The 17,336-nt window shown below is 40.1% G+C and overlaps 1 protein-coding gene across 5 annotated transcripts in view; it reads left to right on the forward strand.

Moving 5' to 3' along the window:
* ERICH1 (glutamate rich 1) overlaps nt 1-17,336 on the forward strand; it is a 98,262-nt gene that overhangs the window by 42,361 nt on the left and 38,565 nt on the right. For 4 of the 5 annotated variants that reach the window (XR_010830579.1, XR_010830581.1, XR_010830580.1 and 1 more), the window contains exon 4: nt 13,821-13,883. The exons of the other annotated variant lie outside the window; for it this stretch is intronic. Coding sequence is in view for 1 of the 4 variants with exons in the window: in XM_066994836.1 (XP_066850937.1) it covers nt 13,821-13,883 (63 nt within the window). In the remaining 3 variants the exon portion in view is untranslated. The remainder of the gene's footprint in view (nt 1-13,820; nt 13,884-17,336) is intronic. 5 annotated transcript variants of the gene reach the window in all.

Here is a 17,336-nt window from a genome sequence, read left to right on the forward strand (position 1 = left end):
GGCCACCACCACGCTTCCTAGATCCAAGCAAAAAGTCAGCATGGTTACAATTGCTGCCTCACTTGAGCAGACCCCCAGCACTTCAGAAATGTGACACGGCTTGACTACTTTCACCTCCTTGTTTCGTAATGAACACACAATCAAGACCTAAGCTTTTGTAAATTGTCATGGAGCAGCAGGGTGAAGTCAGTAGGGTACTGGCTTAGGGGGAAGGGCATGTCAGTAAATTTACAGATTTATCTGTGTCTCTGACTGCTCAAGTGCTTCATCGTTCTGTATCTCAGTTTGTCACCTGTGAAAGCAGGAGATTCGACTGTTTTGTAAATTTTGGAGAGGGTGTTGGTTATCATTAATGTACGTGGCATTTTCCTTTTGACTGCCTATAGTTGGTGCATGTAAAATGGGGACTGCTTCTGCTCTGCTGTAGCTTGTGAACCTGTTAGTATTGAACCAAAGCAACATGTCGATGTCCTGCATGTTAAAACCCAAACATCTGCTAACAGACAACGCACTTCTGAATACTAAGCAGAAGAACGTGACCCTGCCTCATCCTCTCACTGTTAGTACTCATGTTGCTTTCTGTGTCTAACCTGACTTGTTTCAATGCTGTGTTTTCAATTCTCACAAATTTTTAAGGTAGGGGGTAGACGCAAGAAGAAAGTGGTTTCAATGCAGAATTTCTATTGTTACATGCTACCACGCTGTTTAAATACTCTGGACACCATAAAAGCAGAGCAGAAAGCTTGGTTCTAACATGAAGGGGGAAATGAAGACAGCAGGAAAAAGAATGTGTGCATAGTAATAACCATGGCTCTTCTAATACATAACAGCTTTATGTAAGTATTTTGTATAATGTACAGAAAATGCTGCTGATAGAGTTCTTGTGGTAGTGCTTCTGCCTCTTGTTGGAAGCCAGAAACAAGCCTACCCAATGATTTCATTTTATCACTGTTTTGTTATAGCAGCTGTTGTAATTTATGGCAGTTTGTAGGCTTACAGCCATGCATTGAAATAGCTTTCAGTAGCATGTCTCCATTCAGCCTTCACTTGGGAAATTTCCCAATCTCATATCCTTTGCCTTTGGTTACTGTTCTTTACAAAATTTACAGGTTTCAGTCTTTTCAAAGTACTTAACAACCCTCTGTACAATTGTAACCTGTATCAAGGAAGCTTTGAAAATTGCTCTCCGTCTTGTCTTCCCAGTATTTTTGTTAAATAATTCTGTTTGCTAGTTTCATGCAATCTTCCTTCAATCTTAGTCCTGCAAGTGGTTCATATTGGAGCATGCCCTGTTAGTAACTTGCACTCTGCAGAGCCTTCTGTGGAAATGTATAGTAGACTAATGGAAATAAAGAAAATCCCATACTTCACTCTAGATTCGTGATTGCTCAGTGTTACAGGATACGCATTGCATGTGCCACAGGTCAGTCTCACTCACCTTCTCACTTCCTAGGGATCTGTGGGGAGCTGAAAATATTGAAGTTATGTCGATACAGCAAAAGTCAGAAATACCAGCACACAAATTTATTGCTGTAATCTATCCAAAATGCACTACCAGGAATCTAAGTGCATTCCAGGGATCCCCAGTAGCTTTGGACAGCATGTTCTGGCTGACCAAAGCTACTGCAGTTTTTCATATTGCTACCAAAATGGTGTATTCCTTTGCTGGATCTACGCACCGTTAGTTTCTTTCCATTTCCAGGCTGCTTTTGGCAGCCACTGCGCAAGCTGGCTTTGGGGCAAATTTGCAGTCTCTCCTGATGAAGAGCGGATCTCTTCAACAGCTGAATCTCTGGTTTGCAGTACTGGATGATGTGTAGCTGGCCGATGATGCTCTACCTCAAACTCCTCTGCGTGAAATCTGAGTGTTCGAAGATTCTCAGCTGGGGTAACCAGCGCTGCTGTGCTGATGTGGGCAAATCTGCCAGCTTACAGTAGCTGAACAATGGGTGGCTGTAGTGGGGGGCATGACCTCTGCTGACCCACAGACCACTGCCAGCATCTGACACTTCCCATCTTTTCCTGAGGCAGATACTGTAAACAATAGTCTTGAGCCTCCAGTCTTAGCCTAGCTGGTGTAATGATAGGTGGAATTGTGTGAATTCATAGACATTCTGCCTGCTCCTGTACTTTTTCATAAGAAATGAGTTACTGTACTGTCTTAGAGCTATTTATTTCTGGGTGGGTTGATGACATTTGGCAAGGACTTCTCTATATCTCACCCTACAAACTGTTTCTCTGCCTCTTTCTGCTGAGGGAGAAGGAGAGAACTCAGGACTTGTTCTACAGGACTATTTTTGCTTCTTTAGCCTGATGATACCAGTCTCCCACCAACCTAATTTAATAAGCACAAAAGAAAAAGTTGCTTTTTTATAAAGGATTATTTAAAACCAGTATTTATAAATGTTAGCTGTTAATTTGTACCACTTAGACACGTTAAACATCGAGAGAATGCAATATAAGCTTAATTCACTGATAAGTCCAACTTTAAGGTGTGTAGAGCAGGATGAAAAATGCAGTGTGACATAAAATCCTGACTGGTACCAATACATTCTGTCAATTCAGGTTTGTTTAGTACATGAGTCTTAGTGGGTGATGTGGTGGTGTGATTTTGGAACCTGGATAAAGGTGCAAGCAGAGCCCTGCACCAGGTATCAGCACTCTTGCACAGCTTGCCACAAAAAAAAAAAAAAGCTTTGTTTTTCACTGGCAAATATCAGTTGCACTGTCACAATGCCAGATATAAAATTAGATAAAATCTTTATTTTGGTAATGTGAACAATAGACTAGATGCAATAATCTTAAGTAAAATGTAAGTAAAATGAAACTAATGATTGCAACACCTCAATGAGAACCTAGGAAACATCTAATAAAAAACACGCTTCCTTAATACATGAGCCTAATTCCTTTTACGCTGCTGTCTTAAATACAACTTAGATATCCAAGTACTTATCGAAGTACTTGCTTATCTGATGGCTTAGGCTTGCAGTGTTTTCACAGACCATTCCAGTATGTTTATGTTTTTAATATGCTCTCAGTTCCATCAGTATTTCAGCATTTCCTGAGTATTTACAAATGGAAACATCTTTTCTCAGCCTGAACAGATAAATAGTTCATCTTATTTTTTTGGTCGTTATCTTCTAAACCCATACCTTTAGAGAGAAAATACTCTTTGTTGAACGAGCCAATGGTTTTTGCAGAATGCTTTATCATCCTGATTATAAAACTATATGTAAATAAATGATTTGCAAAAATGACAAAGGCATGCATCTGTAAAGTTGATAGAAAAAGGATTTGCTGTGAAACTTTATGAAAAGTGACTAGCATTAAATATAGGGACATCTGTATTAACTCTGTATTAAAAGCGAGCTAGTATTTTAAAGAAAACGGTGAATAATGTGAAAACCTCTCAAGTAGCTCTTAGTGTTCAAGTGTAGCAACTGTATATTGACTAAAAGATGAAAAGAACTAGGAAGATCTGCAAAGATACTTTAGCTCTACTAACTAGTAAATTTGGGTCAAGTTTCCTGTTAAATCCTTTATTTGTCTGGTTTCAGTCTTAGCTGTTACCTTGGGTCTTTGTGTCTCTCTCCATTGTCTATATAGATACTGACACAGTGAGTCCATACATCTTTGGGTGCTGTTTTAATAAATAATTGTGTTGGATTTAAAGACAAGGTAGCTTAATTGAGTGCATACCCTAATTAAGAGTCATTCCCAGGGAACGAATGCTCAGATCAATGCACTTTTCTTATCACAAGCAACACGCATATCACAAACAATATATTATTAAGTAATAAAACATCTGCTATGGCAGCCCAAACACACAAAGACAGGAGCAAAAGTATATGTACAGGAACATGGTTGAACCTGACCGTGTTGATACGTCAGCGCAGAGAGAGAGCAACTGCTGCGGGGTACTGGGCTGGTCTCTGCGTAGTTTCCTACCCTGGACTGGTGGAACAGATCCGTGCAAGGACCTGGCTTTATTCCTTCACTGAAGCCCACCAGAATGCCCTACTAGACTGCTCATATAATCAGCAGAAGAGCGAGGCATGTAATGGCATTACAACAAGTGTAAGTCTAGCTAGGATCAGGCTTATTTGGAAAAGCTCGTTTCTTTTTCTGTGACCACGGAAGGGGGAGGGAATGTAGCGGTAGCTTGTACATCTCAGTTAAATACTGTAGCTGTACTGTAGCACTTTTACTGAAAAGAGCATAACGTCCATCGTTCCTCATGTTCTGCCAGAGGAGAGAATTGGTTGGTTCTGTTTTCAAGGACTTCACTTGGTATATATTTGAACAGCATAGAGGAGAGGAATGTTACTTTGTGCGTCTTACAGCTCCTTAAGAAGTGGCAATGCATAGCCATAGGCTTTAAGACCTGAAGTAATAAAACAGTGATACAGCTCTTCCTTTTTTTCATCTGACGTTTATCTCCACTAGTCAGTCACTTTTTGTTGAGCTGGTAAAAAAAAAAAAAAAATAAATCTGCTGTCTCTCTCAGTTTTTCTACTCTTCAGTGATTCTTTAGCTATGTTTGCATGTGACTGTTCTTAAAGCATGTAGATGCCTGGTGAAGTAGGCATCTGTAGTCAGTTCTGAAATGCTGCTCAACCAAACTGTGGAACCATAATCCTGAACATTGTTTTGATGGGTTGAATATTTTAATGCTAAGTATTGTATAATTTTGATTTTTTTCTTAAAAAAAAAAATATATATATATATATAAAGGAAGAATGAAAGATGATCAAATAATATATATTGTTTCCTTTCTTCATATGAGTGCATATACATGTATATCTATTTCTAATTTCAGATAGATTATAGGATATTTTAGTGACTGCATGGAATTTAGAACTATGTTTAAATAATTCTAGAAATTACTTTTCCCATAGAAAAATTCTGATACATAATGTCCTTCGGCACACATCTAGAAATTGTAATTATAATTATTAAAAATAGCGCTTAATATAATTATTAAAAATATACAACACACACTAATACTCAGAAATGAATACATTTGAAAATAAACATCACACTTTAAGTGTTTAGCTCAAAACCTTATATATGGTGTTGAGAACTTCAGCAGAAGCTTTATAGATGCTATAAGAACTGTTGTGCGTATGTAGAGAAATGTGTACATAAAAATGCAGTGGTTAAATTACTTGACTGTGCTCTGTAGTTGTCAACTACAGTGCTTTTCCTTTTCTCTCTATATCTGGCATTTTTGTTTTGTTAAAAAACATTATTGGTTAAATATGCATGTACTAAAGAGAAATGGTGTCTAGCAGTTTGTAATGTAATATTGTATATTACGAATCTTAGTTCAAATTTATTTACAAATTTTTTATGCCTTCTCTTTTAATGATAGTAATTCTGCACAGTTAAACTTCCTTACAGTGAAATGCTTATTTTAAAAGCCAAATAAATCGAAAGCTCTGAATTATTCTGAGCTGTTTGAAGTCTATTTTCTGGTGAATTTCTGCCAGCTTTTTGTGTCACCATCCTTGTTAGTACAGTGGAAATTCTCTCTACTTGCTACGCATAAGATAATGGTAGAAGTGAATCCTGTCTGAAGTCCTGGCTGGCACATCTCTCCTTCAGCGAATGAGTGAGTAGTAAAAATCTAGGCTGCACTCTCCCTTGATCTTCTCCCACCCAAAAAACTAGCCAAAACTGTGGAGCCAAGCACCTCCTGCCTCTCTCCAGGTGGCCAGTCCTGCTTTCACAGAGGTCAGAGCTCTGGCCATTATCTCTAGGGAGCCCGAAGCCATTGGTGCATTTTGTTGGTTGTGCCACTTGCTGTGAGATTTATTGTGAACTCTTCAGTATTCCAGGATGAAATAAGTCCTGTGAATGCAAGAGCTGATACCAAAGTCAAGCTGCTAATTCTTTGAGATTGCAGAAACCTGGAGTGGGTTGTCTCTTCTAACTTGACTAAAGATAGCTTTTCTGAGGGGTTGGGAGTGTGGTTTCAAGCTCAGCATTCCAGTGAAACTTTAAGAAAATTGGCTTTGCTCGTGAGCTGCGCGGGTAGCCTGTAATCTTACTGTGCATTTCTTGGATTTTGTTTTTGTTTAAATAACTTAATTATTTTGAGTTCCCATCCTGCTTGTTGCTGTTCATCAGTGAACAGGACTGATGATCCTTAACATGATCTGGTTTCATTTTGCAACTCATTTAGCTGTCCTTTGGAAAGAATTGAAACTGAGCCGAGTTGTGCCTAAAAACCTGTGTATTTAGGACTTGTGTAGAACATAGCCCACTAATTTATTTAGAAAAGGGGGTACTTTTATAAAGCATACAACCACCCAGAAATTCTATGCAAAAAGTATAATTGTTGAGAAAGCAATTTTAATCTCATCTATCCTGTGATACAAGAGTAATAGTAGCAGAGTGTAAAAGACTCGGATATTTTGTATAGATAGGAACAGTAGCAATCATGTAAGGTATGTAATTATTCCAGAGGCACGCAGATCATTTTAAATTCCTGATACCAAGTTAGCCAGCCTGCATTGACTAATCAGCTGCAAAAGTGTTTGTGTTCTGAAAGTTCAAAAGAAAAGGCCAAATGAAGCTATACTCTTTGACTCCAGGAAAACATTTGCATTTTCAATGACTTTTTTTTTTTTCACCGGACTTGCACTTGTTAATTAACATTCAGGAAGCTGTTACTGTTTAAACTAAAAAAAAAAAAAAAACGTTCTCAGACCTATTTTCCTTGCATCTCGATCCAGCACCTTCACTTTATGCCACCTGGCTTAATGATGTAGGGGAAGATTTTTTGTAACTGGAGCCTATAAACAGACTTCTTTTTGTTCTGTACAAATAAAACGAAGAAATCATTTTTACATTGTTTCAAGTTTAAACAGAACTCTGTGTGGGATGCGTCATGGAGATCTGAATATAAAATACATTTTTTAGTGTTAGAAAACTTTCTGTGGCATACTACTTATCTTGGGGGAAAATCAGTTATGACTTGGCTACCCTAAGTATTGGTCGAAGCAATTTCTGCAGCGTTAATGTAGTGAGCCTGAATACCCTTTTGAAAACAAGTATAAGTGAGATGAGACAGACTAGAAGCAAAATCTTTATTATGGAAAAATGCTATATTGTTTGTTTTCAGCTTTTGAAAAGGTTTGAATTAAAGTATAGCAGAAATCCAATGCGGAAGAAATACTTTGCCAAATAATGTGATTTTGTACCATTGTCACTACTTCAGAAGAGCTGTTTTATTGAAAACTGAGTCCCTTACTCAAGTTGAGACAAAGTTTTTGACAAAGTTCTGAGTATCTCACTATGGGAATGGTGCTGAGATACCCACTTTGGAAGTGGGATGCGGGATATTTTCCACTCTGGAAAGAAATGTTTACAGCTGGAAAGTCTCTACAACTGGAAAGAATGGTGTGTCAAATTGCAAACGTAAAGAAAAACAGTTTTGCACCACAAATCAAATTATTTTTAGGCAGAACCAGACAAGGAGGATGGAAGTGGGGTTTTTGAGGGTGTTTTTATTTATGTGCACATGTTAAAGTTTAAGCTTCTGGGCTATAGCCTGATAATGTAATTGTATCTCTTCAGGAAAAATCTATCAAGTAAATTCCAGTGCCTCACCACCCTCTGAGTGAAGAATTTCCCCCTTTCCTTTAATCTAAATCTCCCTTCTTTCAGTTTAAAACCATCCCCCCCTTGTCCTGTCATTATGTGCCCAAGCAAAAAGTTGCTCTCTATCTTTTTCTGTAAGCCCCCTTTAAGTATTGAAAAGCCGCAATGAGGTCTCCCCGCAGCCTTCTCTTCTCCAGGCTGAACACCCCCAGCTCTCTCAGCCTTTCTTCATAGGAGAGGTACCTCCAGCCCTCTCATCATCTCTGTGGCCCTCCTCTGGACCTGCTCTGACAGCCCCACATCCTTCTTGTGCTGGGGGCCCCAGACCAGGACGCAGCACTCCAGGTGGGGCCTCACAAGCGCAGAGCAGAGGGGGACAATCCCCTCCCTCAACCTGCTGGTCACTTCTGTCTTGTTGCAGCCCAGGTTACAGTTGGCCTTCTGGGCTGCAATCATGCACTGCTGGCTTATGTCGAGCTTTTTGTCCACCAGAACCCTAAGTCCTTCTCTGCAGGGCTGTACTCAGTGAGTTCTTCTCCAAAGTCTCTGAGAGAGACTTGGCAACTCCATCAGCCAGTTTCTCAGGGCCCTGGGAAATGTCATGTATGTCATTGAGCCCCATGGACTTGTACCTGTTGAGTTTCATCAGGTGGTCTCAAACCTGCTCTTTACTTACAGTGGGAGGGACTTTGCTCCTCCAGCCCCTGCCTAGAGGTTCAGGGATTTTAGAGACATGGGAGCATAGTTAACGTGTCCCAGGCTTTATTCAGCGACACAGTATTACAATAAACTCTTAGGGCTACTAAATGTCCTGTGTTGTCATCTTTTTGCCTGAATCTTGTCTAGATTGTGGAAAATGTAGAAAGGAAGAGTCACTAAGGTGATTCTAGAGAAGGACTTGTTAGACCTAGGTTTATTCCCCTCTCTTTCTGTCTCAGTTTTCTTACCTGCTCCTGGGTATTTCATTTAGAGAGAAGCTCCTTCCCAAAAGCCAGCATATAGGTTAAAGTTAGGTGCTTGCATAAGAATGAGTTCTCTTTGGGAGAACATTTTTATTCTTCTTCTGAAGTGATGGCTTTTTATGGCAAGGGAATTTGCCTTCCTCCCAGAGGCATTATTAGTAGCATACATCAGGCAGTGCACTAAAGCATGTGAGATAGTCAGTTAGTAATAGGCATCTAAGTACATGTGTAGATATATCAAAGGGAAAGAAAAATTATGCATGTCTGTACCGTATTATGTGTAGTCTATGATATATCACTATTGATACCTGAAGTTCTATGAGGTAGAAAAGAAAAAAATTAATTTTCAGTTTGTAAAGGTGCCAGGCAATACACCAAGTAAAGCAAAGAAAGCAATAGCATCACCACTATTCTGTACTGAGGATGCAATATATGATGGAAAAAAAAATGTGTTCTGCAGGCAGGTGAAAGATTTTAAGATTTGTATGAAATATAATGTGAAGTGTAGGCAGGTGAACGAATATTCCTTTATCGTAGCAGGGTTATTTCACAGATCATGTCATACAACTGAAAAGCAGTAAGAAAGTCTCTCATTTTCAAAGAAGGATACTATCCTTCAGTGAGATGCTGAACAACTTGGTTTTCACCAAATTAAATGGGAACTAAAAAGAACTTGGCGTATTACTATGCTGGAAAGACAGGTCAATGTGCTCACATTGCCATTTTAGGTGCTTCATTTATAGGAAGCAGCATAAGGAATCTTGGAAATGGTAGACTGACTGATCCATGTTATCCCAGTAATGTTTTGCTATGCCTAGAAGTAGGAGATCTAGTAACACAGAGCAAATGTAGATGGGGATCAATCTCTAGGAGAAAAGAGTATGCGTAATGTATGATCTGTTGTGGAGAGAACACTGTTGGGGTTTTACCCTGCTGGGCAGCTCATCTTCACCACAGCTGCTTCTTCACTCCCCCTCATATTTGCTCCCCACAGGGAACAAGTACAATGGAAAGGGCTCAGGGGCTGAGATAAGGACAGGGAGATCACTCACCAATTATTGTCATGGGCAAAACAGACTCAGAATAGGGAGACTAAGGTAATTTATTGCCTACCACTAGCAGACTAGAGCAATGAGATACTAAAAGCAAACTAAAAACACCTTCCCCCCATCCTTCTACCTCTCTTCCATCTCCTCCCCCAGAGCTGCACAGGGGAGCGGGGAATGGGGTCTGCGGCCAGTCCTTAACGCTTCACATGGGGTCCCTCCCACGGGATGCCGTCCTGCCCGATCTGAGCCTGTGTGGGCTGCCCACAGGCAGCAGCTCTTCAAGAACTGCTCCCACACGGCTCCGTACCACGGGGTCCATCCCCCAGGAGCAAACTGCTCCAGCACGGGTCCCCCACGGGCAGCAGCTCCCCCCAGACCCCCTGCTCCTGCGTGGGCTCCTCTCCACGGGCTGCAGCTCCGGCCCGGGGCCTGCTCCTGCGGGGGCTCTCCATGGGCCGCAGCCTCCTCCAGGCCACATCCACCTGCTCCACCGGGGGCTCCTCCACGGGCTGCAGCGTGGAGATCTGCTCCGTGTGGGACCCGTGGGCTGCAGGGGGACAGCCTGCTCCACCAGGGGCCTCTCCACAGGCCGCAGGGGAACTTGTGCTGCGTGCCTGGAGCACCTCCTGCCCTCCTGCTGCACTGACCTTGGGGGCTGCAGGGCTGCTTCTCTCACACATTCCCACTCCTCTCTCCCAGATGCTGTTGCACACCAGTTATTTTTCCCTTCCTTCACTCTGCTCTCCCAGAGGCCCACCCAGCGTCGCTCCCTGGCTCAGCTCTGGCCAGCAGCAGGTCCCTTTTGGAGCCGGCTGGAGCTGGCTCTGATCTGAGATGGGGCAGCTGCTGGGCTCTGCTCACAGAGACCACCCCTGCAGCCCCCTGCTACCAAACCGTTGCCACATAAACCAAATACAAACATCAAAATTACTCCAGTCGCTTCTTAAACATTTATGTAGAGGGTGGTACCACTTTTTTTTTTTTTTTAGTAATTTGTTAGGAGTAATCACAGTATAGTATCATATTTAATTCTTTGAAACACTGTAGCTGTCTAGGAGAGAAGCCCAGATAGAGTCCTTAGTTGATGAGGAGACATTTGCTGAAAGAGTTTAACTCCATAGAGAGTAAAGGGCAGATAGGTCTCCGAGAGATGATGGTGGCCAAGGAATAAGCCTGTATACAGCAGAGACCAGACTTCAGCTAAGAACAGCAGGTACCCAGGCTTCAGAAATGGTAGAGGGACTTCTCCTCAAGATCCGAAGGAGATTGTGTAGACTTTTCTGCAGCTCTGGAAGTCACCAATGTGCTGGACTGAGAGCAAGCCTGAGTAAAGAGGACTGGTTTGTAAAGATGGAGATGTGTTTACAGATTGTTTAGTTTTGATTTGCCTTGTTTTGAGTTTTCACCCCCAGAAAGTCACCTGTCCTAGTGCCTGTTCTAGTACAACCTAGCTTTCCTATATAAAAACCATTTCAGTATTTTAAGAGTGCTCCTTGTGGAAAAAAGGAATGAGCAGTCAGACCTCAGAGCTCTGGCCAGGTGAGAACCCCCCTGCAGCTTGCAACCAAGAACAACCCACTGCACTGGAAAGACGGTGGCACCAGATTCCTGACTATCGCAGACTGGCAGATTACTGGTTTGCATAACTATTCAGGATCTTCCCTGTGGTATTTCTCATTATCACAGCATACCTGTTCGCATATTTATGTATACGATTAGCTTAACATAGAACAGTTCATCGTTAAGAAATGATTTACATGAATGTTTTCAACTGTTAAGTTAAAAGGGAACTATCACTACAGTGTGATTTACAGAGTGATTGATAAAAATAAGCTGAACCCAGACTCTAAAGCATCCCTGTATTTACAAACCTGCTTAGACACTTTGGCATGAAATTTAATTAAAACTGGAGTTAGTATTCAAAGACAAATGGATAAAGGAAATAATGCAAAATGAAACACAGGGAAGATTTACATTCTTTCAGACTTCCCTTTTCCAATGTATTCTGAAATATGATTCACTTAGAGAAGCATGTGATAAATTGTAGTTGTGGCATCTCTTTCATATGTGATGTTAAATGTGATTGGTTATTGCATGCTATATAAAAAGTTAAGAAATGTTGTAAAATACTGCAATAATTGTATTAAGAAGTTACCACGTGTAAATATTTGATTACTTTGATATGAAGTTGATAAATTGGGTCTGGGTTTTGTTGCTGAGTGTCTTCATTTCGCTCTTCCAGTATCCATGTACTGTTAGATTGCAGTTTAGATCTGCTCTTTGATGGTGTTTTATCACAAGGGAAAACTAAGTGTCAGTTTTCCATTAGGTTGCTTATCATTTAATAGTCTGTGGTCCTGTAGTCTAAGTAACATCTTCACATTTTAGCTGGTATGTTTGGAAAGAACATTTTAAATGCTGATCAGGATTTTAAGCTTGCAGCTGTTCTTATCATTTCTGATATTATTCTGAGCAAAAGGAGAGGTTTGGATTCTTTAAACTATGCATTCATTGGAAACTAGATCTGGGAAAAAAAAAAAAGATTTTAAAGAAAATTATTTGAATGTAAAGTTGTTGCCTGCAAAGTTAGATGAAAGAACAAGTTTTTTAGTGTACATGCAACATCAAATGTTTAAAATGTCTCCCATTTTTAATATAAATGTTACAAATCTCCCCCTCCAGTTCATGGTGATGCTGTCTGTTCAAATACAAAAACGTAATCTTATCAGCCAAAGACTAAGAAGATTTCTGTATTTAGAAGCAATTAGTCTTTGCAGCTGCTAAACTGTAAAAACACTGTAGGCAGCTTTAGGATACTTGAGCATTTCTGATTTGGTAGCCTTCAAAAGAGTTACTGGTTGTCAATGAATCTGTTCTTCGTTCATGGCTGTGAATCTGCTTCGTTCTCTATTTTTCTCACTGAATTTCTCAAAGAGTTTCTCACTGAGTCAACACAATCATTCTCAGTGTTCTTGGCGATCACCACTGAGGTGATCCCATGTAGGAAATTCTGTGTGATGCCTCCCTTCAAAGATGACTGGCTCAGGTTGTTTGCACATCACCCCAAGAAAACCAAAATGGATGAAGACAGGGAGCCTGAAATCAGAAATAATAATAACAATAATGAGAAGGATCATTAACAGGTCAAAATATTTGTTTTCATTTAAAAGTTATGTCACTGAACTGTAACAGCTAGGTTGTTATTTAGGAAAACTTATTAAGGCCTCCGTAAAGCACATTTTGCATAAAATGACAGGAGGCCTGAAACATATTGTCAATATTAATTTATTCATTGGAACCATTTCAAATATCTCCTGGACGCCTTAGATCAATGTGTTTGTGTACTGAGTGTACATGTCAAAAAGCAAAGCAAGCTCAGAGTCTGTTTCATCGTGTATCCAGCTGGGATGGTGAATGCACATTGCTGTGTGCTGGAAGATCAGAGGAGCAGCAGATACGGAGTAATGATGGGGTCTTTAGTTTCTCCCTGTGCAGGTTATGTGACTGTCACAAATCAGGATGTTGTGCAGTCTGTTTTAAGATGCTGTTAATACTTGAGCCATTGGTTAGAGGGCCTGTAAGAGGAAATACGACCCTGGACTTTGTCCTGAGTGGAGATGGGTTCTGGGGTTCAGAAGAGGCACATTGCAACAGCAGCTGTAATGTAATGAGGCTCAACATCCTACTGAAACAGCAACAACAAAACCACAACAGTTATGATCCACTTCTCTGTGATGCACACAGAAATAAAGATTCTTACTAAGAAGAACCTAAGAGATGTCAGCTGAGCAAAGGAAGCACCAGGTGGTGAGGGAGCTACTTGAGGACACCATATGTGAAATACGAGGCCAGCACCAACCACCTGTTTTGAAAGGCTTGAGAAAAAGCAAAAGGAAGACAGCACAGCTAGACAACAGAGTAAAAGAAGTTGTGAGAAACAATCGGGTGTCCGTTTAAAAAGCTGAATTCATACCCAAATGACATTTTAAACAGATTTAAATGTAAAAACACAGTAGGGCGGGCTACGGGAGGTTTGAGAAAATGTGCAAAGAATCAAAATTAGTGAGTCTTACTTCTGATGCATCAGGACCAACCTGCCTGCGAGAGTTGGTTGAGCCAATGGTCATGGTGGAGAAGTAATTCTTAGAGATACCTGTTTCAGAGAACTTAAATAAATTCTTTGTGTCTGTGTTATCTGCAGAAGAAACTGGAGAATCCAATGCTGGACCATTCCTTATTCGGATTTCCCAAAGGATATGTGAAGGTGATTTAGCAATCATGGAACACAGCAAATGATATGATAAAATTACCAGTACCAGACTTGATTCACCTAAAAATTCTAAAAGAATTTTAGAATTCTTATTAAAAGAATTCTTATTAAAAGAATTTTTAGAATAAATTTAAAAATTCTAAAAGAATTTTAGGGTAAAAACTGCTCGAAGTGCTCGAAGTGCTGACAGTAACACATAACCCCATGCTTAAGGTTGCCTTGTTATCAGAGACTTTGAGGCTGGACAGCGTGATGCCAGTTTTTAAAAATGGTTCTTGTGTAGTCCAGGGAACTGCAAGTTTGTAATCCTTATGTTAGCCTTAGGCAGTTCAGCACAAATTACAATAGTAAATAAGATTTGTGGATGCCCAAAGAACTATAAGCTACATGGGACAAATAACATGAATTTTCCAAAAAGGAAATCTGCAAACATCCAGGAATTCTCTGAAGAGCTGGGAAATATGTGGATAAGGGTGGTACTACAGCTGATGTGCTTTCCTTAAATTTCCACGAAGTTTTTGATAAAGCTCTTCAGCAAAGATTTTTGAGAAATAATGTAAAAGGTAAAGTCTCAGAGTAGGTATTCACAGAAATAGAAAGTAGCACTTCTCAAAATAGAGGGAGGTCACAACTGGAGGCTTGCATTCAATTACTGGTCAGGTAAAAAGAGAGAACGGTGAAGTCGGAAGGTTTCCCAAAGAAGCACAGCTGTTAACTGTACTGAAGACAAGAGCTTGTTGCAGCGTCATCTCAGATTGAGTGACTTGTCAAAAATGGCAGGTGAAGCTCATTTCAGATAATTGTCATGTGATACAGTTAGGAAAAAACAACCAAATTCCCCTCTAATATGATGGGCTCTCAGCTGGCTGTTGCCAAGCAAGAGTAAGTTTTCGCAGTATGATAAATTACTCTGTGAAAACAACATTTCAAAATGCAGTAGCAGTAAAATATAAATAAAATGATAAGAATTACTAGGGTAAAAAGTACTAAACAATGAACATCATTACATCACTGTATAAATATGATGTTTACCTTATCTTGAATGCTGTGTATGGCCACTGAGTGATACAGGTTACAGTAGCAAGTAGGTTGTTGTGACCTCTAATGGCAGGAGATCAGTACAGCTTATGAATAAGAGAAATTCATCTGTGTATAGAGCCAGGTAAACATTTAGGATACAAACCCACTGCAGACAATGTGGTATCTGCCTTTACGTACTGTTGTCATCACTGTTGGTTGGATTTGCTTTAAATCAGAAAGGCAGCACTCTTGTTGGCAGTGTATATGCAGCATTTACCCATTTTCATAAAAACCCTTCATTTGTGAGTTTAAGAACATAGAGCAGTATGAAAGAACAAACAAAAGACAGTCCCTTTAATGAACAGCTTCCAGTCTTTTGCAGTTTTCTCCAACATCAAAAGGGTTGAAGCTAACTAAAACCATTAGAAGTGGAGGGGTTTCAGATCTCGAATGATAGGTTGAAATGATTTCCAAAATAACACAAAAGAGACTGAAAATATTAACGTGAAGTCCTGTGCTCCTGAAATCTTTTCAATATTGCTTTTATTATAATGAACCATTACATTTTGTTGCGTTTGTTGGCCACAGGTTTTCTGTCTCAGTCAAATTACAGCCTGCTGGTATTTTAATTTGCACTAAAAATGACACTTTTTCTCTCTTGCAAAATCATAAACCAAAATGAAATTCTTCTGCATCGGCTGCTTGGTACACCGTGGAAAATCCATTACTATATCAGGGAGAAAAGTTTAAACTGGATGAAAAATAAGGAGAGAGAAACATCCTGTTTCATCTCAGCAAAAGAACAAAATTACCATGCACAACGTCCGGAAAGCATTCTGCGGGAGTTGGTCCTTGAGCGGGAGAGCCAGCTGCCATACTTGAGTTATGATGAGCACGTTGCAGAGGAGCTCAGAGGATGTTCTTTGACTGTCTTTTCCTCAGACTACTTTATCTTTTTTTTTTTCTTTTTTTGGCTGTCGGGGTTGCTGGGCCGTTCTAAAGGAACGTAAGAATGTTCTAATAATATTTTTAGGGATTTGATTCTTAAAAATCCTTAGCATCATCAGTGTATTCTCAGATACTCAAAGCCAAACACTGCAGTTTGGCATGATGTGGGACTTTGCATACCTTAGACTCGCAGACCCCCAAGCAAATAGTCTCCCATTTTTCGTTGGCTTATGATTCTTTCCCTGAATGTTTCCATCTGCCATTGTCTGAAGGAACTGAAAGAGCACATCTGAACTTGAGGAAGCTCTTTTCAATCATGTAGCTGCCGGCAATGTCCCCGTACTAATGGTTAGTCTCAGTGGGAGATAGAGCCAGCAGAGGCAGTTTGCTCACCTTAGGGCATTTAATCTCTGTGTCTCCCTGCCTGACCTGATGAATTACATAGTATACCTCACTAATATAATAGAAGTTAATGAATAAAGTCAGCATACTCAAAGTCCTAATGTAAATCATGATTTTTAATATTCTTTTTTTTTAAGACGTAAACTGGATGTGCTGACTTTTCATTATCAAAATTCAGTAAGCAGTTTTTATAAACTAAGTCTTCGTTTCAAGTCTGTTTACTGATGGAGCTGTGCCTCTTTTCTGTTAAAGTGACATGCAGTTTGCATGGAGAAGAGTTTTTAATGCTTCACACCAGACGAGATAAGTTGTTAGTAGATGACTTTTTCTTTTGCTGCTAACCTTCATTTTTCGGGCTACCGATGGCCACTTCCACAGCATCCTGTCAGGCACATTAGTGTGACTGCAGCCTCATGGTAAACTGCATCAGGGAAGGCTAAAAATAATAAAGCAGGACAAAAAAGCAAAGAAGTATTTTCAAATCTTAGCAGTTCCTGAAGGGGGTGTTCTTACTGAGGCTGAAAGAAATGCTTATCCCATTGTGATGACCATGGCTAGAAAATGTTCACGACCATTTTGGTTGGAAGCTATTCTGCTCAGTCTGACTGAGGGCACCAAGTCCAGGCTAAACAGGTTAAAGACAATTGCTTCTAGGTAATGAGATTATGTGATAAATTAAGCCACCTGTGGAGCAGAGATGGGTCTTTGGAGAGAGGTGACAGGCCGTTAAGGATCAGAGAGAGAAAACAAATCATTAGCTCTTGTGGATTTAGGACAAGCTGACGATACAGTTGTGGTTACGGTTTGCCTGGTCCAGAAGCTGATGTTTCTGTCAGTGTTACTGAAGTATCTAATCAAGGTGTTATTAAGATTGCTTGTGTAGTATACATGCCGTGTAGTTGTTACAGTTATGCTTCTTTGACACAGCAAGCATCTGCAGTCCATGGGAAAAATTATTGCAGCCGAAGTCATACCTCCTGAAATTTTATCGGGCCCTCCCTACTGCTTTGAAATGTAGAGAATCAGTCAAAAGGGTTTGTGCATAAAACAGTGATTTTTTTCATTAGCAAAAAATTA

The sequence above is a fragment of the Anser cygnoides genome, chromosome 3, assembly GCF_040182565.1.
Source record: "Anser cygnoides isolate HZ-2024a breed goose chromosome 3, Taihu_goose_T2T_genome, whole genome shotgun sequence".
Classification (NCBI taxonomy): Eukaryota; Metazoa; Chordata; class Aves; order Anseriformes; family Anatidae; genus Anser; species Anser cygnoides.